Consider the following 24,525-nt stretch of genomic DNA (forward strand, 5'->3'; position numbering starts at 1 on the left):
CCTCTGTCTAAGAGACTGGGCCGTTGAAAGCCATCTTTAGAGCAGCCACTTTGCAGTCAGTGTCTGTCACACAGACCCTTCCCTGTAAAGGACGGTAGCCCTGTCTGGCTGGTAATTTTAATTGACTGTATCTAATCACTCTGATATCCACCTGCAGTTACATATGCTTTCTCTTTAGGGACACTTTCTTGGGCAGTCTCTTGGAAATTCCCCAGAGAGGACCTGTTACCTTTCTCCTTTTTTTCCCCCCTCCATTTTTTTATTTAAATTAGAAACAAGATTGTTTTACATGTCAATCCCAGTTCCCTCTCCCTCTCCTCCTCCCCTGCCCCTCCACTAACACCCTATCTATCCCATACCATTTCTGCTCTCTAGGGTGAGTGAGGCCTTCCATGGGGGGGGGCTTCAGAGTCTGTCATAGCCTTTGGGAGAGGGCCCCCTTTCTCTCTTCTTGTCATAGCCTTTTCTCTGCATTTACCAGTTTTATAATCTCAACTATGCGTTGGTTTTATTGACTTTTCTTTATCAATTTTCTATTGTTTCTTTTGCTTACATTGGGCTTAATAGGACACAGGTAAAAAAAATAAGTCATTTTTCTGGAAGCAAATTGGGCAGATGTAGTAGAATCTTAGATTAGAATGTGCACTTTTTTTTTTCTTCTTCAAGTCAGGGTTTCTCTGTAGCTTTGGAACCTGTCCTGTCAACTCACTCTGTAGACCAGGCTGGCTTTGAACTCACGGAGATCCACTTGCCTCTACATCTCGAGTGCTGGGATTAAAGGTGTGTGCACCACTACCAACTGGCTAAACACAAGATTTTTTTTGTTGTTGTTGTTTTGTGTGTTGTTTGCACCCCCCTGTTTATCTCACTCAGTTTCAGACTCTGAATTTAAAGTAATTGTGAAAATTGTGAAAGTACTTGGAATTTCTATAGTGAAGGACCCACCAGTGTTGGGTATGGGCATCATTACACCTGGACAAAATGCTGCTCTGAGGCCTGAGATTTTGTTCTTTCTAATCACAGATGTCCTTTGACCCAAAAGACTGTGTAATACTCACTGGAATTCAATACATCCATTGTCTACGTTCCCAAGTCTTCCCCAGTGAAAAACTCTCCCTGGGTGTCACACAGTGCTGAGCCTGCTTTTGGCTGGGATGGAGAAAGAGAAATTTATGCTACTGTTGGGTTGTCTTCCAAATTTGAAGTAGAATTAAGGAAATTGTTTTTGTTTGTTTTGTTTTTTCCACCAAATTTCTTTTTGGTAATGAAGAGAAGCAAGTTATTTTTGAGACTGGTAGAATTGGGCTTAAAATTGGCTTCAGTTTCTTTCATCGCTGCCGTTCATAGTCTTCAATAAGAAATAAGCTGTTATTAGAACTGGTGAGGTGCTGTGGCATGTATGTGTGTCCATTCCCGTTTCCTTTCTGACATTTAATGCTATGTTTTATTTTCTAGATTCTGTTCGACCAAACTCAGAGATCAATTAAGGCCCAGCTTCAGAACTTTGTTAAAGAGTAAGTCAGTTGTGGTAAGGAGGGCAGAAAATAGCCAGCACTGGTTGCTGGGGGTGGGCGGGTGTGGTGGCCTGGAGGCGTGGCTAAAGATGCTAAAAGCTAAAGAAATTATAGGTTTCAAATTTCTGAAAATACCGACTAGTTTGTTTTTTGAAATGTGTTTCTTTTTTCTTTCTTTTCCTTCCTTCCTTCCTTCCTTCCTTCCTTCCTTCCTTCCTTCCTTCCTTTCTTTCTTTCTTTTTTTTATTTTGAGTTTATAAGGGAATCAGATTCACCTTGAACATATGTTTAAATAGCTCTTTTGGTTAAGTCCAGAAAGTTTTCTAAATGTAGTTAAAAAGCCCCAATAGTGGTTAAAATACTTACTGTATTTAAAGCTAGGTTGTCTCGTCTCACTGTGGTATTTTTTGAAGAGAAGATAATAGATGAGAAAGAGCCACAGAAATTATATATTGTTATATATGGTCCTTTGGAAGAGACTTATCATGTTTACATATGAAATAAAATTGAAGTAGAAGTAAAAAGAAAGTCCAAACTTTCCAAGTTAAGGAAAACATTTTTTCACATCAGTAATTTACGTTTTCTTCTATGATTTCCAGTGGGGGACTTTATAAATGTCAGTTAATTCTGATACAGTATTAAAGATAAGTAAGGGTATAATATACGGGAAGTGTCAAATATTACATACTGCAATTTCAAGTAGTTTTGGACTTGGGTTTTTCAGACAGTGCTGTGGGTGGTACCCCCTTAGATGTTAGGCAAGGGCTCTGCTGGTCTACAGCCCTAGCCTGGAAGGTTAGAACTCTCCTACAAAGATGTCTCACAGCTCTGCTGATTTTTTTTTTTTTTTTAAGATTTACTTATTTAATGTACATTGGGGTTTTGCCTGTATGTCTGTATGAAGGGTGTCGGGTCCCCTGCAACTGGAGTTACAGACAGTTGTGAACTGTCATGTGGGTACTGGGAATTGAACCCAGGCCCTTTGGAAGAACAGCCAGTGCTCTTAACCGCTGAGCCATCTCTCCAGCCCCTCACAGCTCTGTTTTTCAGATTGCTTCAGAATGCTTTAACATTCAGCCAGTCTAACTTGTGGAATGTTTTAAATCAGTTATACAGTCTTTCCTAGTCATGTTTATTATAATTAAAAACCACTTGTCCCAGCTTACTTTGTCAGTGTCCTAGTAGTAGTAGTAGCAGCAGAGAGAAATTACATATTTATCCGAGGTCACTAAGGGCCAGGGGCTTCACCTTTTCAGACTATTACATGGCATGTTGTGAGCCTTTACTGGGTCCAGCTCTTTACAAATTCGTGAACACGTGTGTTTAAAGACTTTTTACTTTTATCCTTTATGTGTTCTTACCAAATAATTCCCTCTTACAAGAAATTGTTTCTTCTGCTTTCTTTTTTTTTGGTGTTTTGAGACAGCCTCTTGCTCTGTAGCCCAGGGTGGCCTGGAGCCAACAGCCCTCCTTCCAGAGGCCGCCAGAGTTGTGATTGCAAGTGTGTTGCCCTGAGGTGGGGTTATAAGAATTGTTTCTTAAAACCAAAAGCATATCTTAAAATACTTCCCATATTCTCGGGATTTATCTGGAAGATAAATGAATTTTAATCTTTGGGAAAGGCCATTCACGTCTGGATTCCTATACACATTTTCTGTAGTAAATTTTGCACTAATATTTAGAAAACATTATCATGGTTAAACCATGTGCATGTTTGGGATTTATCCTTAGAAAATTGTCTTTCTGTTTTCTTGCATCAATTGTTGTCATTATTTCCATTTGAATCATACAGATTAAAATATCAAAACATTAGCTCACTCACTGATGGTCTATATACACAGAACGATAAGCACCCTTAGGCCAAAACTTAGAATCTAAAATGTCCAAATCTGAAACTCTTGAGCTCTCAGCTCTGAGTACTGAATTAAAGTGCAGACTGGAAGTCGATATAAATGTCCCTGAGCCACAGAAGTCCCAGATCTGAGTTTCCCTGGTTTGGGCATCTGAGGACAGTGACGACCAGAATCTGGGAAAGGATGGATTAGCCTATGACTGCCAATGTCTGAGGAAACACATAAGGGAAGGAACAATAGCATTATGTTCTAAGATTTGGTTTTTTTTTTGTTTGTTTTTGTTTTTGCCAGAATTTTGGAGAAAGTTTTACTAAAGTTTTATTTTTTAGAGATCTTAGAAAATTCAAAGATGCCAAGAAACAATTTGAAAAAGTCAGCGAAGAAAAGGAAAACGCACTAGTAAAAAACGCCCAAGTTCAAAGGAACAAACAGCATGAAGTTGAAGAGGCCACGAACATTCTCACAGCCACGAGGAAGTGCTTCCGGCACATAGCCCTTGACTATGTCCTTCAGGTACGGTTGGCTGGTCCAGCCTCGGGTCTTCTAGTAGCAGGCTCCGTGGGGTGACTGTACCAGGAAATATAAAGAATGCTTTTTCTTTGAACTTAGAATTAAAACACCATTTAAAATTTTTGTAATTTTTTTTTTTTTTTTTTTTTTTTGAGGTAGCTCACTCAGACTCACTATGTAACCCAGGCAGGCCTTAAATTCTTTGTGTAGCCTGGGCTGGCCTCCACTTGCTACCTTTCTGCCTCAGTCTTTGGAGTGCCTGGCTATAGGTATATATTGTTAACCGCCAGTGGGAAACATGACATTTTACGGAAAACCTTCCCCTGTTTACATATGTTTCTGCGTGCACACATGTATGTGAATATAGATGCCTTTGGTTCTGATTTCTTTCTCCTGTTTACTAAGTTATAATATACTACACATATTTTATACTGCAGTGTTTCTATTTAGTTTAATTGATATTTGACTACCAGGCTTAAATAGTATTAGATTTTACTGTTTACCTTTTTTCAGTTTTTCAAAACTTTTATGAGTGCATTTAAACATAAGCCCCAAACACCAACTTCTCAGGAAATCCACTGTGAGAAATGCTTTTCTGGGTGAAGCTCCTGCTTCGCTTTGCCTCCAAGCAGCACACGTGTGACCTGTATGTTCTTGGTGGCACCAGCTTCACTGGTTTCTGGAATTCATTGGCTGCTTTTGAAGATGAACCCCCAAGACCCTTCCAGGAGATGACCCCCCTTTGGAGGTGAAAGGTCGCACAGCAGTGAGGCGGTGCTGGTTCCATGAGGCACCACTGGGGGAGAACGGAAAATGTGTATTTATTTATCTCTTGGTATGCATGCTCGTGAGTGTGAGTCTTTGCACAGGTTCTCGTGTGCACTTTTGGAGGCACCTACTTTCAGTCGGTCTTTTATTGGACCGGAGCTCACCAATTAGGCTAGCCGGGCTGTCCAGTGAGTAGCCGGCCTGTACGGTGAGCACCTAGACCCTTTTTACCCGTGCATCTTTGGGATTACAGGTACTCTTACCTGTAATAAGACCCCTGGCATTTTTATGTGGGGTCTAGGGACCGAATGCTGATTGTTGTGTGCACAATGCCAGTACTTTACCATCAGAACATCTCTCTGGCCTCTACATGTGTTTTCTATTTCTAGATTACTGTAGTTTTGCCTTTGTGTATGAATGTGTATGTGTTTGTGTGCACATATGGAGGCCAGAGGGCAAACTTGGGTGTCATGGAGATGTCTGTCTCTCATTGGCCTCTCATTGGCTTGGAGCTAAGCTAGGTTGGCCAGTCCCAGGGGTCTGCCCCTTTCCCCTGCCCCAGAGTAGAGATTGTAAGCTTGTGCTGATGGTTCTGGGGACTGAACTCAGGTTCTCATGGTCGTGTGGCCAGCATTTGTAGATTGAAGCCTGTAGTCCTAGACAGCTTCTATCCCAGTGGTTGGAAAATAGGTGGTATATGATTTTTGTTTTTTAAAAGAGTGAATGATGTAACGTTAAGAATTTTGTGTGTAATGGGCTGTCTTAATTAGGCTATTTATTGCTGTGAAGAGACACCATGACCATGGCAACTCTTATAAAGGAAAGCATTAGTTGTGGTGGCTTGCTTACAGTTCAGAGGTTTAGTCCATTATCATCATGGAGGGTAGCAAGGCAACATGGTGCTAGAGAAGGAGCTGAGAATTCTTACATCTTGACTCATAGGCAACAGGGAGTGATCTGTCTCACTGGGTGTAGCTTGAACATATAGGAGAGCTCACAGCCAGCTCCCACAGTGACACACTTCCTCCAACAAGACCACATCTGCTCCACCAAGGCCACACCCTACTAATAGTGTCACTCCCTTTGTGGGGGTGCATTTTCTTTCAAACCGACACTCGGGCTTTGACCAAAATATCCATTATTTTCAAAATGAAACATAATAATTGTGTGTTTCCTTTTGAGTTCATCTGACAGTATTACATTAGCCTCCATGCTCACTCCTCCTCCTGACTATGAATTTATTTGATAGCTCTCATATGAATTCTTGGGTCATTTTATTTTGCGTTCAGAGTAGCTTTTTTTTTTTTTTTTTTTTTTTTTTTTTTTTTTTTAGAGAATAATAGGTAAAAATACCCCAAAGTGTAAAGTGTTTTAGCTCTTGTAAGTACTTGAATTTACTTTTTCCCTTGAGTTTGGATTTTAGTCCTAACTAGAGAGGAAAAAGCAGAAGCAAAGCTGAAGCCTGAGTGAACAGGGGGGTCCCCTCAGCCTGCACTCGGCAGTCTGAACAGGGGCTGTGTTTGGCACTGGGAGAATCTGAATGTGGACCTCTCCTCCTCCCCTCAGCCTGCACTTGGCATCTGAGGGTCCATGTGCTTCTCAAAGCTTAGCAGACTGTGAAGCAGACATGCAGAAGAAACCAGTGAGAAGGAAGAAAGTTAGGTAGAGTTTTCTTGGTCTGCTGTTTTTTGTTTTTAATTAATTAATTTATTTATTATGTATATAGTATTCTATTTGCATGTGTGCCTACAGGTCAGAAGAGGGCACCAGATCTCGTTACGGATGGTTGTGAGCCACCATGTGGTCGCTGGGAATTGAACTCAGGACCTCTGGAAGAGCAGCCAGTGCTCTTAACCTCTGAGCCATCTCTCCAGCCCTCTTGGTCTGTTTTTAAGACTGTGTTTTACAATTCCCTTATTTAATCGACTGAGAGTTTAGTGAGGAAGACATTTGGAAGAAGTTCCATACTTTTTTGGCAATGTTAATGAAGATAGAAGGGCCTCCTTTGGATCAGTGTTTTATTTAAATAAGCTGGTTTTTAAAAAGCAGATGAAAAAAATATTTGATAAGAATTTCTAGAATTGCAAAAGATCCTGTTAAAGTCCCCCCCCTCCCCCCCCCCGGAGCCAAGGATAACTTTGAACTCACAATCCTCCTGCCTCTATTCCCAGGGATTATAGGCATTCACCCTGACCCCTGGTTTGGGCGGACCTGGTGATTTAATCCAGGGCTTTGCCAACTGAGCTTCAACCCTACCCCTGAAAAATCTCATAATTTGCTGCATTTTAATAAGCCCATCATAATTAAAATACTTAAATCCATCCTTTTAGCATATATTTATGTTACATATATGTTAAACATATGCTCACTGTGTTCTGCTTGGGGACTAGAACGGAGAAGAAGGTCCTAATCTCATGGAGTTTATACTTCCCTACTCATAGTAAGAAAACACAAAGTAAGTACTGGGGGTGCAGAGAGAGGCAGGCAGATCTCTGTGAGTTCGAGGCCAGCCTGGTCTACATTGAGAATTCCAGGACAGCCAAAGCTACATGGTGAGACCCTGGCTAAACAAACAAGCAAATAAACAAAAAACCAAAAACAAAACCAATAGAAGTTATAAATGTTATCGGTAAATAGCGAGTCAGGTACCGAGTGAGACCTGTGTAAGAAGATGGTGTGTAGTTGAAGCCAGCGTTAGTAACAAATAGCCCTAAGTCACCAGGGCAGAGCATCCTGACATGGAGGCAGGACAGCCAGTGCCAAAGCACCTGTGGGACAGTGACGGATCTGACAGGAGCACAGAGAAGACTGGGCTGGAGAGGGTGGCGAGGGCCTCAGCACAGAGGCCTTGGTGGACATGCTAGGAGGTTGCAGGACTTAACAGTGAGGTAATATGACTTCATTTATATTAGCAAAAATCACTGTGGTACCCATGTGGAGAAGAAGCCACATACATGGAGCCAAGAAGGGAAATAGAGGCAGCCCAGAAAAGATAGAAAGTGGTAAAGGGTGATGATTAGCACTGAGGCTGTGGTTGAACCTTGAGTTTCAAATAGATGAGGAGGGTGGAGGAAGATGGACATGTCACATGCTCAAGTATTAAAATGGCTCCATGACAAGGATGCTGTAATTTGAAGAACCAGGGTTGAGTATTCACTGGTATGCTTGTCTTAACTCTTAGCCAAAAGAGGTTTAACGATGAAAACCAGCTTTGTTTGGGATCGTGAGCATGAATTTAGAATCTTGTATTCTGGGTTAGTGTTCGTGGGTTAGTAATTCATGGGTGATTAACCAAGTTTATCTTTCCTCAGATTAATGTGCTTCAATCCAAGAGGAGATCAGAAATCCTGAAATCAGTAAGATCTTAATGACATGCTGTTAACTGAGACTGTGTGTTTGTAGTCCCTGTAGTGGGATGCTCTGCCCAGTAGCCCTTGGCTCCCTTTGCTCCCCTTTTCTAGTTCCTGTGTTGTCTGCTTCAAGGTACGGCTGTTGATGTGTCTGTGTAACTAACATATGGCCTCCCCACAAAGACAGACACACTGTTGGTGCTCCACTCTGTTTTTCTAGTGTAATGTTTTATGTGGTCTAGATACTAATACTTATGGAAAGTAGCTGGAAGTGGTGACTGGAACCAGTGAGAACATTTCAGGATTGTTTTGAAACTTATCAAATATGATCATCACCTTGAATTTTCTTTTATTTGTATTTGCTTTTAAGTTTTGGGTTTTTGTTTGTTTATTTGTTTTGGTTTTGGTTTTTTTGAGACAGGGTTTCTTTGTGTAGCCATGACTGTCCTGGAACTCACTCTGTAGACCAGGCTGGCTTCAAACTTAGAGATCTGCCTGCCTCTGCCTCTGCCTCCTGAGTGCTGGGATTAAAGGCATGTGCTACCACAGCCTGGCTGTATTTGCTTTTTAGAAAGTTTCTTTTTAAAAATATTTTTTAGATTTCTTTATTTTATGTGTATGTGTGTTTTGTACACATGTATATGTACTACATGCCTGCCAGGTGCCTACAGAGATCAGGAGAGAGGGCATCAGATCCTCTGGCCCTAGAATTACAGACAGGTGTGAGCTGCTGTGTGGGTGCTGGGAACTGAACCTAGGTCCTCTGTCGAGCATCAGGTGCTCTCAGCTGCTGAGCCTTCTCTCCAGCCCCCCTCCCCCCAAACATGGTGAACATGTGGAGGGTCAAAGGACAGCTTGTGGAAATAGGTTCTCTACCATGGGGGTCCAGGGGCTTGATTGAACTCTAGGTGTTAAGATCAGTAGCCCTCTTCCCCGAGCCGTCTTCCCATCCCTAGTTAAAGTTTTCAAATCTGGAAAAGGCTTTTTAAACATGCTACCAAATTCCAAGACTTCTAAGCTGTTTTCACTGATAGTGTGTGAGAGCAGCCGTCTCTCTACTAATTTTTAGCGGTAGTGGGCATTGTAGCCCTGCCTCCTCCCCTTCCTTGGTTACAGCATGATAGACAGAAAATGAGATTTCCATATTGAATTTTACATTTTCAGAGTTTGGTCAATTTTCCATATACTTTCCTGGCTATTTATGAGCCGTATGTGTGTCCTTTTCTCTTACTCTGTTGAAGTCTTCATTTTTTGTACTGATTTGTGGCACCTTTTATAGAGTCAGATCACTGATTTTCTGCTGTGTTTTCCTGGTTTATCATTTATTTTTTAATATGCCTAGTATGCATTTTGATGGATAAGGTATATTACATTTCAAAAAATTCTTTTATTGATTCTTTGTGGATCTCACATCATGCATTCTGATCCCCTCCATCCCTGCAACCTCTTTCCCCAAACAAAATAAAATGTAAAAGAAAACCAAAAAAACAGACCAAACAAACAAAACAAAAACAACAACAAAAAGGAGAAGAATCTTGTTGTGGAAACTGTAGTGTGACCTGTTGTATTTTACTTTTTTTTTTGTTCGTTTTTCAAGACAGGGTTTCACTGTGTAGCTTTGGGGCTTGCTCTAGAACTTTCTCTTGTAGACCAGGCCGGCTTCGAGCTCACAGAGATCCTCCTGCCTCTGCCTCCCGAGTGCTGGGATTAAAGGTGTGTGCCACCACCGGCTGGCATATTTTACATTTTTATATAATCTTATTAATTCCTCTTTATATAAGTGGTTTGAAAAATATTTTCACACAGTTGTAAAATTATTACCATTATCTAACTATATACTAATTTTTATAGATGAGTTTTTATTGTTAATCTTTGAATTTTATTTAACTAGTTTTTAATTTGAAAACAATTTTTTCGGTAGAGGATTCTTGAGTATCAACACCCCTATGACTGCTTTAGTTTTCAGAATATTAAACAGATGTCTGTTCTTGCTAAAAAATAAAGCAGGGCTTAGGAGATCCTTTGTATACATTTAGTTATATATAATTCCTTCCCATAAAACTTAACTTTTGTAGATTAATAAAATACAGAAAAATCTGGGGACCCCTACTCCATACTTAAAGTCCATTTTGGATCCGTGGAATGAATATAGAGGAATTCCCAGGGCCTGGGAGGTGGCTGAGAAGATGCAGACACTTGCTGCTCAGCCTGATGATCTAAATTCAGTTCAGATTGGGAGGTCCTTTGACCTCCACACTCCCAGGCACATGTGAACACATACACAGCACAAAAATAAACAAATGGCCTTTTAAAAACAGAAAAGTCTATGTCATCTCCACTTGTATCTGTTTTTTTGGGAAAAAGAGCAACCTGGTGACCCTGGTAGCTTAGAATATCCCCACACTTCCCTGGGGCCTGGTGACTTAGCTTAGAGTGTTTGCTACTGTTTACATTTCTGCTCTTTCCATTTCTTTTCTGCTTAGGGAGTTTACACTGAGGACCACAAACACATCTCATAATGTACTTAAGGGTTACTAGTAACACAGTGAAGCTATTGAGAATATTATGTAAATCACCCACGTAAGTTTTATTTAGTTCTAAACAGCTACAGTGGTTAAGATGTCAAACCATTGGGTGTTTCTCTTTATTTGCAAATACTTATGAAGTTCTCAAGAAAACAGCGACTCAGTTTTAAGTGAGTTTGACCCTCTGGGTCTTTGTGGAGTGATGTTAACTACAGGGAGGACTTTCTAAGTCCTACGCTTTCTAAGCTTCTAGCCGTGCATCTGAACCTCTGTCTCCCTGTTAGATGCTGTCCTTCATGTACGCACATCTGGCCTTCTTCCACCAAGGCTATGACCTGTTCAGTGAGCTTGGGCCCTACATGAAAGACCTTGGAGCGCAGGTAACCTCTTCAAGTGGGTTTCTTGGTTCTGTGCTGCTTGTTGACGCTTGTGTTTCTAAAGATATTTCACATACCGGGGACTCTGACCACTCATTTACTTATAAAGAGTTTGACACTGTAGCACACTTACATGTTGGTTGAATGTTGAGCTAGAAATGAGCTTAAAGCCTGTGTTAAATAGTGAACATGAGGGAAGTGAAGAAGAGACTTAAAATAACTTCCGCATCAGGTGTGGTGCTCAGCTGTGGTCCCAGCACTTGGATACACATCTGCTTCTTTATAGTACAATTGGCGGAATGTAGTCCTTGACTTTTTAAATTTAAATTTAAATTTAAATAATTGAATCGCTGACCTAATTAAATTAAATTAATTAATTAAAATTTTTTTTTCGAGACAGGGTTTCTCCGTATAGCTTTGTAGACCTGGTCTCGAACTTACAGAGATCTGCCTGCTTCTGTCTCCCGAGTGCTGGGATTAAAGGCATGCACCAACACAGCCCAGCTCTAATTTCCCTTTGTTTTTTTTTTTTAAAGACATTTCTTGTTTTCATTTTCAAAAAATTTATATTGGCTACTTAGGTAATAAAAGTATTAGAATCATAAAGCTCCCAATACCATTTGTTATCATTTATTTCGCAAAGCTATATTTAATATGTTTGGAGCTGTGTGTGTGTGTGTGTGTGTGTGTGTGTGTGTGTGTGTGTGTGTATGTGTGTTGGCAGCCCTGTGGCTCAAACCCATATACATGCTAGGCATATACTTCACCACTGACTTGGCCCAAGTCACTGCAGATGGTGCTTTTTATTGAGTATGAACCTTCTTCCTCTGATTTAATAGTATTTATTAATCTGTAGGGTTTCCTTTCCCAGCATTCTTTTTGAGGTGAGAGATTAAGTAAAAAATAGAATTTAGGGAAATGGGAGAGAGGTAAGAATGGAATGGGGCTACCATTCAAAGATCTAAGTACGTGTGTGTGTGTGTGTGTGTGTGTGTGTGTGTGTGTGTGTGTGTGTGAGCGGAGGAGGCAGAGAGGATGGGATCCTGGAAAAGCATGCCATGAGTCACATGCAGCCTGTTGTTTAGTTTCCTGCACCGGGTTGCTGTTCATCTACATGCCAAACGTTCTGTGCATAAATCAGCTGAGGTCGGGTTTGTTTGCAGCCCAACCTGAGGAAACTAGGACTTCTGTCAAAGAATCTTGTTTCTTTTATGTAAAGTCAGAAGCACAGGTAGATGGCCATTTGTGTCACAGAGTTGCCTGGTGGTTAAAAGTGACTTATCAATCTTAGCCATCATTTTCAAATTCCAGCTAACAGGAAGGAGGAAAGGGAAAAGAAAGACACGTGTCTGCCTAAGGACATTTCCTAGAAATTGCATATGTCCATTTTGTGTACGTTTGACCTCTGCTCTGTCACTCATTGCAAGGAACTTGGGAAATGCAGCTTCGTTGCCAGAAGATGATCTGGCAGAATTAGGTGTGGGGGTGGTTCCCATTGTAGGGGAAGAGGAGGAAATAGATACTGGGAGCAGTTAACCTTTTATACTACAGGAGAGAGTCAGTGTGATGTACAGACACGTAGCTAAGAAATCTGGTCTAGGCCTGGTGGGAGGGTCAGACCTTCTTTACATCCCACTGTCTTACATTAGGCATCATTTATAAGAATCATGTTGTAGTTAGCTAGTGGAAATGATTGTTTTTAGGTACTTATTACTTTCAGTTTTGTGTTCTTCCCCTTCTAAACCAATCAATTTTTCATTTTGCATGAAAAGTATGCATTAATACACATTTTCTGTAGTGGTCTGTCTAGATGTGGCCAGTTAGGACAATCATGTAGTAGCTGAGTAAGCAGGATATGACAATTGAAACTATGGAATTAATATTCCTTTATTATTCTATCTAATTTAACCTTTCAGAGCCAGGGCTTTACAGTGTTTACCAGTCTGGTCTTAGTTCCGGGCTCAAGCAAGCTTATTACTGCATTCCCTCAGTCCCCCAGGCCATCTCTTATTTATTTGGCCGGCTACAGTTTAGATTATAATGCAAGGAAGGCAAGTTGAAAACATGGTGTGTGGCGAGTGATGGGATATATGTGTTGCTGGGAGCTTGTGACCTTTGCCCTACCTAGTTCAGATAGTGTTGGAAAACAAATCATGTTTGTGTGTGTGTGTGCTTTGTTTTGTTTTTATCTTTTCTGCAGCTACCAGCGTCTTCTAAGAGGGTCGGTCACAGGCACTTTAGGTTAGAGTCACTGTCCTTTAAGGATGGGACATACACTGCTGCAATGCTCAAGACAAGGCTTCCAGCTCGGAAGCCTTTCCCCCTAAGATACCAACCAGCTTTCTCAAAAAGGACTTAATACTAGAAAAATGTGAACTTCTACTTGAATATTTAGCCAAAAATGCCTTTTTAGGTTAACTTCAGCCAGGTGATTTATATTTATCTGTCAAATGACTTGGAATACGGTTTACAAAATACCTATGCTTCTTTGACTTTTATGTCGATAATTTTCTTCTTTCCTTCAGTTGGATCGACTGGTTGTGGATGCGGCAAAGGAGAAAAGAGAGATGGAGCAAAAACATTCTACTATCCAACAGAAGGTACAGGGCAGATGAGATTGCCTTGCATTCCCAGGAATGTTATCGTATGCAAGCTGCCATTGTTAAACAGATCCCTTCAGTGGCTGTTACAGTAAAGCCTTCTTTTGTGGGAAGTAAAATGTTTTAGATGTTAATGTATACACTTCATTACCTTTCCAGGTCAAAACGTTTGCAAGCTATGTTCTTGAACCAATTTATAAATACTGCTAATCTATCAGGGGCTTAACTAAAGGTTACACCTTGTTAAAAGTTTGAATATTTTTCATGGTTTCAGTTAGAATACCTATAACCACCTGCCAAAGTGTGTGTGTGTGTGTGTGTGTGTGTGTGTGTGTGTGTGTGTGTGTGTGTGTGTGTGTGTGTGTTGGGGCATGTGTGTGTTCATCTGTATACATATATGTATGTGAGAGAGAATGTGTGCACCCCCCCACACACACACACCTTCTCTCTAACTTCCCAGCTACAGCTATTCTAGGGCAGTTTGTCCCTTCTGGACCCTCATTGCTTGTTAATGCCTAAGCCTAGCTAAACTACTTTTGACAAGTATTTTTGAAAATGAGAATTCAATAGTAAATTTGTACTTATTTCTTTATACAAGAGTTGTGTGTGTTGTGTCTGACGCATAGCCCGATGGTACTTTATAGGTAATAGTCTGTGATGGATTTGTGCAGTGACCCAAGCAAAAAAGGCCAGTTAGGTGTTGAATAGTCATATAAAGTTATAACAAAGTTCCTTCTGCATGCTGTAATAAATCTGTTCCCTTGATAATAAGCAATCAGGTCATCTTTGATTATAGATTACTTAAATCAGATCACACACAGAAGATGTGAATGGGGAAAAACATGAAGCAAAATCAGTAGCAAGTGTAAGAAAAAATAATTACTGGGTTATTCATGCTCAAAGAAGAATAGCACGTAGGAAAGGAAAGACTTCTCTGAAGCCATCCTTTAGTCAGTTATTCTAGTTACTAGAGGATGAGGCTAACACCGTATTTTCTTCTGTTTAAAGCCGTGATCCTTCTGTATTGCCCAGCCTAGTTACTAGCTCATAGCCCTCCCACTCTTGCCTTGCATGTGCCTGGGATTACAGGTGTGCACCTCCATCCAGCTTCAGTTTAACTTACAGTTCATGGCTGGCTCCCTTCCTCTGCTCTCCCTCTCTTTCCAGAGTCTTGCTGTGTAGCTCAGATGGGCCTTGAACTCATGATCCATCTGCCCCAGCTTCCTGAGTTCCAGGATTTTAGGTGTGCATTACCATGCCTGGCTCTTCTTTGTGTTTAGGGCACACAACATGGCATTTTGATGACTAGCTTGTTTTAATGGCATTACTGTCAAATGATTGCTAAAAGTGGAATCAATCATTTTTTAGTAAAATGACAAATTGTGTTTTCAGAAATATGTGACTGCTGATTAAATTGAATATATTTTTAATATTTTATTGTATACATAGTTCAGTATCATACTGAAGGTCTCAAACTGGTAAATTATCAAATATGAGATTATTTGACTTTAAACAATACACAACTGTTTTCCTTTAAGAAAATAATGCTGTTTTTACTCATTGTGAATACTTTCTCTGTCCCCAAATGCTGACACAGGCTGCATTACAGGTAAAGCAAACAAACAAACCAAAAAAAAAAAAAAAACCCAAGTCAACTAAAATTTCAGGGAAAACACTTCTGATGTACATTTTAATAACTGCATTAATCAGTGTGAGAAATAGCAATACTGTGAATGCCTTTATATGTCCTGCCCGTGCCTTTGCATGTCTTTGGAGAGATGTTCACACTAACACTAATGGAGCAGAGCTGCTGTATCAGGCAGTGTGCAAATGCTCACTGTGTCGAGGATGCTGACAGGCAGCGCCGAGGCTCCCTAATGCCCTCATCACTGCACTGTGGATGTGGCCGTCACATTGCAGTTTCCATCCATGCATCATTAGTGACTAGTGATTGTATCTTCCAGTCATCTGTGGTCCCTGTTTGTGAATGTCTGTTCTCCGTTCTTCCTTTTTACTGCCAGGTTTCCTAACTGATGATCAAGTGCTTCCTTTATTCTAGATACATGTGTTTTAGGTTTTCATGCCCTTGCCCGGCCCTTTTGTTACTTGTTCAGCAGTTACCATCACAAAGCTCACAAACAACTCTCCCATGTGGCTTTGCTTCCATGTTTATATCTTTGCTTTGTTTGCTTTTTTGTCGTGTGCTGGGGATTGAGCCCTGGCCTCATGTATGATGGGCAGGTGCTTTGCCACTGAGCTGCGTCCTCAGCCCTGGCATTCAGCTCTTTAATTTGAGTGTAACTGGGTTCTTGTGTGTAGTGGGATAGAGATCTGCTCCTCCCTCCCCTGGATGGATGGTTGCTCTTGGTGAGTTAGTTAGCAAGCCTCTTCCTCTAACGCTCAGTGCTGCAGCACGTGTTACACCCCACTCCTCCTCTGTCCTTTCTATCCCACGGTCATTTTGTCAGAATCATCCCAACACATTGTCGTCCCAGTTGTTATCAGCTTTATAGTAGCTCTTCGTGTATGAGAAAGCAGAGCTCCCTCCCCCTTCTCTCTGCAGACTGAGTTTTGTAAACATTCAAACCCCAGGAGTAATTTTATTCTGTGATAAGAGCTGGGGAGGTGACTCAATGGGTACAGCGCTTGCGACACTAACCTGGTAGTCCGGGTCAGTCTCTGAAACAAAGTTGTCCTCCGACCTTCATGCTGTGGCATTTGTTAGTCCTCCCCCAGTATACACAACGTAGTAACTAATTTGAAAAAACAAACAAACAAAAACCACTTTTGGGATTCTGATCAAGGTTATATTGAATCTATGAGAAAGCAAGCCTGCTTATTTTATAATAATTTCTGTGTCATAGTTTTAGTCTACCTTCTGTTTAAACTTTCTCTAATGATTTGCATAAAGTTTTGTGATTTTTCTTACATACCTTTGGTTAGACTTATTCCCAGACACTTACATTACAAATGTTCCTGTAACTGCTCCCTTTAGAAAGTCACTGTTCGTTCGTCTCTGTTATATTTGGGTGAGATTGATCTCCCTGTATTGATTTATACCCAGCAGTTTCACTAATGTTCTCCCTGTATTGATTTATACCCAGCAGTCCCACTAATGCTCTCGATACTGATTTCTCTCTGAATCCTTTTGAGTGTTCTGTGTACAGCGTCCCCTCCCTAAGTCAGTGTGCTGCTTGCTTTCTTTCCACCTTCACTGTTTTGCATGCTCCCGTTGACTAGGACCTTTGCGGTAGTCTTGAATGGTAGTGCAGATGATGGTCTTTGACTCTCACTTGCCAAAGGTTTGGTGGGGAGGCTTTTGCTAGCTCCCTTCACTCACCCTTCTTAATTGAGCCATCTGTTTCCTAGGCCCTGCAGGAAAGCCCGGTTCTCCAGAAAGCCAGATGTCCTTGTTCTGTTAACCTCTTTGTCTTCCAGTTTTCCCTTCTTCCAGTTGCCTTTGAGTGTCCCCTCCTAACTGCCAGGTCATGAGTGTGTTCCCAGAGATTCCAGCAGCAATATTGCGTCCACTATTACGAGCTGCTTACTATGGAACCCACTGCATTGTGTTACACCTGTGTACTCATAAATCTCAAGAAGAAGTTGAGAATACAGGTTTACAGTGCATTGAACATCCCCGGAAATTTCACTTTTGTTTTGTGTTATTACTATTTTGGTGCTGGGAGTGTAATGTGGCTTTGCCCATGCTGGACAAGCACACTGCCATTGAGCTGTACTCCCAGCCCCATTATTTATGCTCGATTTCTAAGAGCCTACAGATGCTACAAACTCCCAAGCAAGTAAAAACCCACCATGTGACACAGCTGTACCTGGGCCTGCACCTGAAGTATACAAGGGAAGCACTTGGCAGAGACACCTGCACACTCAAGTTAATTGCTGCTGTTCTCTGTGGCCAAGATGTGAAGCCACCCAGGTGTCTTCACCAAACATATGGCTAAAGAAAATGTCACATGTCCATGCAGTTGTGCACAGTTTCATTTAGCCTTAAAGAAGAATAAAATTACGTCATTTGCAGGAAGATGGATAGAAGTGGGAACAGAATTGGCGAGTGTCAGAAAGATAAATAGTAAGTTCTTTCTCAAATGTGGAATCTAGACTAATATATTAGTACTAAGTAAATGAGATCTACACATATGAGTATGTCATAATGAACTCTGTGCTGATTTAAAATTTAAAACCTAAAAGCACGAGAACCCTTTAAAGATGTTGGAAAGGTCAGGGCTAGGGAGATGCTCATTTGGTAGTGTGTGTGCTGTGTCAGCGTGAGGACCTGTAGTCGGCTCCTAGCAGCCTTATAAAAGGCTGGGAGTTGTGGCCTACATCTGCACTACCAGTGCTGGGGAATTGGAGCTAGGTGGACCCCTGGAGCTTGCTTGCCAGCTGGTCTTGAAAAATCAGTGAGCTCCAGGTTTATTGAAAGAACCTGTCTCAAAACATAAGGTAGAGTGCAGCAGAGGAAGATCCTTAGTGTTGACCCCTGCCTTCACACGCACACACACGTGCACAGATGATCATGTATGCACTTGTAAATACACACATGTTGCAAAACTCAGTTACGTCTATTACTGACTTGCTGGGCTCTGCTGTAAAGGACTGCTGGGGTATGTGTGCTGGAGCAGAGCTCTTGTCTGTCGTACTGAGTTCGGTTTCGGCACCTCACATGCAGGTACACATGCTTGCACGTGTGTGCACATGCACAGACACAAAGTAATGTGAATTTAAAAAATAGATGTACACATAGTTTTAAAGAAGGGACTAGTGTTTTTATTTTTTTCCAAGGAAAAAATATGTAGAAATATATTTCATTTATAGGTTGGCTTTTTATGCTTAAAATTTAAAAGATACCAGGAATTCAAAATATAATTCTTAATTCAGCCTATTTCCTTTTCATGTTTTAGCATATTCATGTTAGAAAGCCCCAGGTTGATTCTCACTCACTTCCCCTCTAACACTGGTTTCTCACAGCTAAGTGTCATCCAATTTCTGCAGAAGAGCTCTCCAGACAGTATAAGTCTGGCTTCCAGGGCTAGAAAGATGGCCTCAAAGTTAAGAGTGCTTGCTGCATTTGCAGAGAGCCAAAGTTTGGTTCCCAGCATCCTGTGTTTGTGTGCGACTTACTGCAAACTTTTTAAAGCTCTTTCCCTGGATACATTTCTTTTGCTGGGAACACAGTTGTCTGAACTCATGTATCTTGTTTAGGACTTCTCCAGTGATGACTCCAAGCTAGAGTATAACGTAGACGCTGCGAATGGCATTGTCATGGAAGGGTATCTCTTCAAGCGAGCCAGCAATGCCTTCAAAACGTGGAACAGGTAACGGACTTCAATCATTAGTCTTGATTTTAACGTTTGCCTTTATGCCTTTCCTTGTAATTGGCAACTCTTTCCCCCCAGAACTATCTAAATTCTACAAATTCTTTATTAACTTGGTTTAATATAGTTCACTGAGTCATAAGGGTCAGGAAAGTGAAAACACAGATTTTTAGATTTGAAACTTAAGGCTTGGAGGAAAAAACTAGAATTTGTTAATGTGTGGTCTGTAATGATTTATATATGTATGTATGTATGTATATATGTATGTATGTATATATATATACACACACACATACATTTTTATTTTCTTTTATTAAGAATTTACTTGTGGCTAGATGGTGGTGGCAAAAGCCTTTAATCCCAGATATAGGAGGCAGAGACATGTGGATCTCTGAGTTTGAGGCCAGTCTGGGATAAAGAGCTAGTTCCAGGACAGCCAGGGCTATCCAAAGAAATCCTGTCTCAACCCTGTCCCCCAAAGTAAAATTTACTTGTGAGTCTTAAGCCCAGGTGGGCTTAATTAATTTTTATGAAATATAAAATATCTTATAAGAATGAAATTATAGCCAGGTGTCATGGGGGAGGGCACCTTTAATCCTATCAGGAGGTGAAGGCAGGAGGATTTTCAGTTCCTTACTAGCTTTGGTTATATAGTACGATCTTGTATCAAAAATTGCTAAACAAAACAGAAAGAAAATACAAAATATTTTTACTGTTTCTCATACCTAATAGCATTGAAAGGTATCTTGGGTCAGGGCCATCCTTCTGCATGTTAGTGATTGATCTTTACTTACGGATACCTTTTTTTTTTTTCCTTTTTGTTTAAATCCAAAGAGGACAATTTTATAATAAATAATTGAGAGTAGTATCTGTGTTCTGGGTAATTGATTTGCTATTGCATGGTCGGCTGAAATGTCTTCCTCTGTATTAAGAGCAGGTTTTGCATTCACCCAGTGATGGAGATGCTCCTTAAGATGAACCTACTAAAATAGATAGTGTCTCCTCAGTAGTTCGTTGGTGTACATTGTGTTAATTTAAATGGGAACCTCACTGCTGTATTGAGATGGGTTCTGATTGCACTTCCTTAGATTTCTTGGTGTTGAAGTTCAAAAGCATCAGTGACATTTTTAAATGTCAATGGTTTATTGAGCATTTCGTTAGTATTTGATGTTGTAGTAAATCTAAATGGTACATGGTTTTATTTGAAGAAAAATTTTCTTCATATGGCAGTGAATAATCTGGAAAGAATAAAGATATTTAATATTAAGGCTCTGAGTTATATAGAACTTTTAAAAGAAACCTGGGTACTGGAGGATAAGCTATAGTGATGTTATCTAGTTATTATTCAGTGAAAGTGGAAAATTAAAATTGTGTTTCGTGAGCTGAAATGTAAAACAACGGTCTTTTAAGTCCTTATTGGCAAATTCTATAGCTAGTGTAGGAAACTAGAAACAACCAGAGTGCAGTAATTTTATAAGATTATCCAGCCAGTGTGGTGTTATAGTGTAATGTTAGAATTGAAATTTAACCTTCAGATTTACAACTCCTTAAATATTAAGAAAACAAAAGCCAAAATACAATAAATCCCTAGAAACATAACCATTGTGTTAGCAAGAAAAAAAAAAATGGATTTCCCTGAACCACTCTAGTGAGAAATGTGATCTCATCAGACTCCAAAGCTCAGCTCAGCTAGTCTTAGTGGGGAATTCAGTTGCTGTTCAGAGCAGTAGAATAAAATCAATCAAATGTGGACCTTTTCTTTCTTATTATTTGTTTTATGAATCATATTAACTGGCATTGATACTAAAACAAAAGCAAGATTGAGTACGGAGTAGCTATAAATGTCCCGTTGTAGATGGGCTAGGTCAGAAATGAAGCCGCTGGTTCAAGGGCTGCCTGTGACCTGTGCAATCAGCAAGGGCAGGGAGATTTATTGAGATGAAAGCGACAAAGAAGGATTTATTTTCTCATGGTTTTGTAGTCTGGGAATTAAAGATTGGATGACTCAGTTGAGGGGCTGGGTTTCAGTAGCAGAGCTGTGTGGCTGAGATCTTATCTTGAGACAGGAAGCCAAAGAGCAGGAAGGAAAATGATCAATATCTTACTTCGGGTGACTCTCACTGATCCCTTGCACAGGCAGTGTCCTCAATGATGTAGTCACCCAGCACATGGCCCCGTCTCCAAGGATTCCACCATCCTAGTGAGCCAGATCTAGTGCAGAACCTTTGGGGGGGACCGGATCATATGCAAAATATAGCAGAAAGGAATTATATGAACAGGAGAAGAAAGAGCAGTGAAGAGGCTTATCAAATATCTAATCTCAGGACATGCAAATAATTTTCTTTCATCCATGTTTGGTTTAGTGTCTTATGAATTATTTTCCATCTAATTTATTATAATACATCTGGCTTCTCTGAATAAGACTATATATTCCTTAATATTAAAAACATCTCAGAGGCCAGGCAGTGGTGGCGCACGCCTTTAATCCCAGCATTGGAGAGTCAGAGGCAGGCAGATCTCTGTGAGTTTGAGGCCAGCCTGGTCTATAGAACTGGTTCCAGGACAGGCTCCAAAGTTAACACAGAGAAGCTCTGTCTCGAAAAACCAAAATCAAAGCAAACCAAACCAAAAGACCATCTTAGAATCCCCCTCTTCAGATACTAAGCTTTCCTACTTACTGCTTACATATTTTTTAAAAAAGTATTGTTTGATTAGTTTCAAGGAAAGTTTCCCCCTTTTTTTTGTAGCTACCATAGGTACCAATCATATAATGATGCATTTGTTCTTGTTGATGATTTTATGAAATTATGCCATATTATCAGCATTAGCTATCAAGGAGCTCCATCCTGAGGGACATGTGAATGTGACTAAGAATTCCCAAATGTTAAAAAATAATCCCATTCATGTTTCATAAATCATACTTCCCCTTTAAAAGCAGTGTCTGGTATTGGATAGTGTAGCATGATAATTATGTTTTGTGTGAGAGAGCAGATGGCTCTCATGTCTTTTATGCACTGCCAGTCATGCTCCTGCTAGATCCCAGATATCTTGTTTGTGGCACCGCAGCATATATACAAGTTATCCTGACCTTACACTTAAGGACTCACCCAACTGAGAATCAACAATTTTGGGAAAAACCAACTCTGCATTTAACATGGAGGTTTTTTGTTATAATTATTCTGTAAACAATGCAACAATACTATTTACATAGCATTTACAGTATAGTAGCAGTTGTCAGTAAATCCAGGGTGAATGAACTCACTTAATTCAAGGCCCAGGTGGGGAATCACCGGATCACAGAGAGGGCAGCATGGCAAGTCTTTCCGACACACGCACTCACACACACACACACACACACACACACACACACACACACACACACAGACACAGACACACACACACACATGCACACACACTCACATACTCACTCATACACATACACACTCACTCACACACACTCACATACACACTCACACACACTCACATGCACATACACATATGCACACACATACACACTCATATACACTCACATGCACACAGACACACATATACACACACATACACACACATACACACTCATACATGCACGTGCACACACACACATACAAACTCTCAAACACACACTCTCTCTCTCCTTTCCCCCTCCCTCTCTCCTTCTCGTCTGTCTCTCCTTTACACACACTTATGTGTGAGAGTTCACATTTATGATTCTATACAAATGCTGCATTTTATCTTGGAAAGTTGAGCATCTACAGATGTGGGTACATGCGATTGTGTCCTAGAACCAAGCACTACACTGACACCAAGGGACTGAGGGTGCATGTAAGGTCTGCAACAGTGAGCTTTCTTAAGTCATTTTCTCAGTATGGCAGTTTCAATTCAGACTGTAAACATTGGAACCTTTCTCTTTTTTGTCTCACAATGAATTTGGAAAGAAGACAACAGGGAAAATAACTTTTAACATAATTCAGCATTAAGTTGAAAAGGCTAATAAAAGAAGCAGACTCCTTTGTTTGATCAGAAAATATAACCCAGTGCATAAAATGTATTATACAAAAATTTAAAGCAAAATGTCCTATATACTGTTGGTACAGATAAAAATGTTTTTTAAAATTTATTTACTTATTTTTATTACATATACAGTGTTCTGTTTGCATATTTGCCTGCCCACCAGAAGAGGGCACCAGATCTCATTATAGATGGTTGTGAGCCACCATGTGGTGCTGGGAATTGAACTCAGGACCTCTGGAAGAGCAGTCCAGTGCTCTTAACCTCTGAGCCATCTCTCCAGCCCAATAAAAATGTTTTTTTTTTTTTTTGGCCTTTTGTTTTAAAGTAAGAAGTGTGTACATAGACCAAATATGAGTCTGCTGGGTAGAGTGTGCATACCTGTGGTCCCAGAACCTGGGAGGGGGAGGAAGGAGGATTATGGGTGCAAGCTCAGCCTAGACTACACAGCCAAGCCCTGTCTCCACCTTCCTACTCCCCTAAAAACAATAAAGGAGTTACATTTATATATGGCCTTAGAGTCTCTTATCATTTGATGATGAAGACGGATATAGGTAGGTTGGAGCTTTATCAGTCATTACTTTATTATGATCTTTGAAATTCTTAATTAGTAACCTCACTTTCTTTCCAAAAAGTTTTTTATTTGCTTAAGGCTTCTGTAGGTAAACATTCAGTGATTTTTCCTCTTGCCTTCCAGGCACAGCTTAATATTAAGGTGTGGCACAATACTATCTGTATTTTCGAGTTATAAGCATAGAGGCTTATGATAGGTGTATAAGGTAATAGTAACATAAAAATTCAAATATTTTCAAAATATTTCAGTTTCTTAAGAATTGAAATGTTATAAAATGTATATATTTATAATACATAAATAAAACACATGAATTCTTTGACTGCATTGTTAGGTTGTTAGCTTAAGCTTGTTTCTTTAATTTTTTTTTCTTATTTTTGTATCATGCTGGTTCTTTGCTTATTTGCGCATTTGCATTTTCTTTCTTTTACACCTTTCCCTTTTGTTTTAACCCTGCCCATTTTTTCACATGACAGGAAAAAGCCCGATCATATCAGGTACCAAATAGCTTCCTGCCCTCCCTCCTCTTATCCAATTTCCTCTGTAGCACGAGAAAGCCTGATTAACCCGTTTTCAGGTGGATTACTTGCAATGGACAAAAAAAAAAAAAAAATCTCCTTAAGCTCTAAATTGGAAAGAAAATATAAGAATTTATTTGAGGAAGAGAATTGTACCTTTTAATTGCCCATGTCCTCGGTTGATTTGAATTGGGAAAGGACAATTGACTTTTGCCAATATTTTTGATACTAAGATCAAACATAGTAAAATATATTTAGTTTTTATAAATTTATTTTTCCCCATTTGACCTAAATTTTGTCACGTGGAAGTTCTCCTTGACATTTAGTAGTATTTATTTTTTAAAAAAATAAGTATAATACATTGGTCTAAATTATACTAAATTACTTTTATTTGAGAGAGATACAAAATGTGTCTTTTCTTACACTTAAGAAATTAGCCTTGGGCTGGAGAGATGGCTCACAGTTAAGAGCACTGGTTGCTCTTCCAGAGGTTCTGAGTTCAATTCCCAGCACCCACATGTTGGCTCACTACCATCTCTAATGAGATCTGATGCCCTCTTCTGGCAAAAGACAAATATGCAGATAGAGCACTCATATA

At 40.1% G+C, this 24,525-nt stretch overlaps 1 protein-coding gene across 2 annotated transcripts in view; it reads left to right on the forward strand.

Moving 5' to 3' along the window:
- The window catches only part of Acap2 (ArfGAP with coiled-coil, ankyrin repeat and PH domains 2), a 91,182-nt gene that overhangs the window by 33,654 nt on the left and 33,003 nt on the right, over positions 1-24,525 (forward strand). Inside the window, exons 5-11 of one of the 2 annotated variants that reach the window (XM_027412887.2) lie at positions 1,456-1,514; positions 3,697-3,880; positions 7,957-8,001; positions 10,805-10,900; positions 13,423-13,497; positions 18,718-18,830; positions 23,886-23,906. In XM_027412887.2, the coding sequence (XP_027268688.1) occupies positions 1,456-1,514; positions 3,697-3,880; positions 7,957-8,001; positions 10,805-10,900; positions 13,423-13,497; positions 18,718-18,830; positions 23,886-23,906 (593 nt within the window). The remainder of the gene's footprint in view (positions 1-1,455; positions 1,515-3,696; positions 3,881-7,956; positions 8,002-10,804; positions 10,901-13,422; positions 13,498-18,717; positions 18,831-23,885; positions 23,907-24,525) is intronic. The other variant, XM_027412888.2, reaches the window with a different exon arrangement.

The sequence above is a fragment of the Cricetulus griseus genome, chromosome 4 (assembly GCF_003668045.3).
Source record: "Cricetulus griseus strain 17A/GY chromosome 4, alternate assembly CriGri-PICRH-1.0, whole genome shotgun sequence".
Lineage (NCBI taxonomy): Eukaryota > Metazoa > Chordata > Mammalia > Rodentia > Cricetidae > Cricetulus > Cricetulus griseus.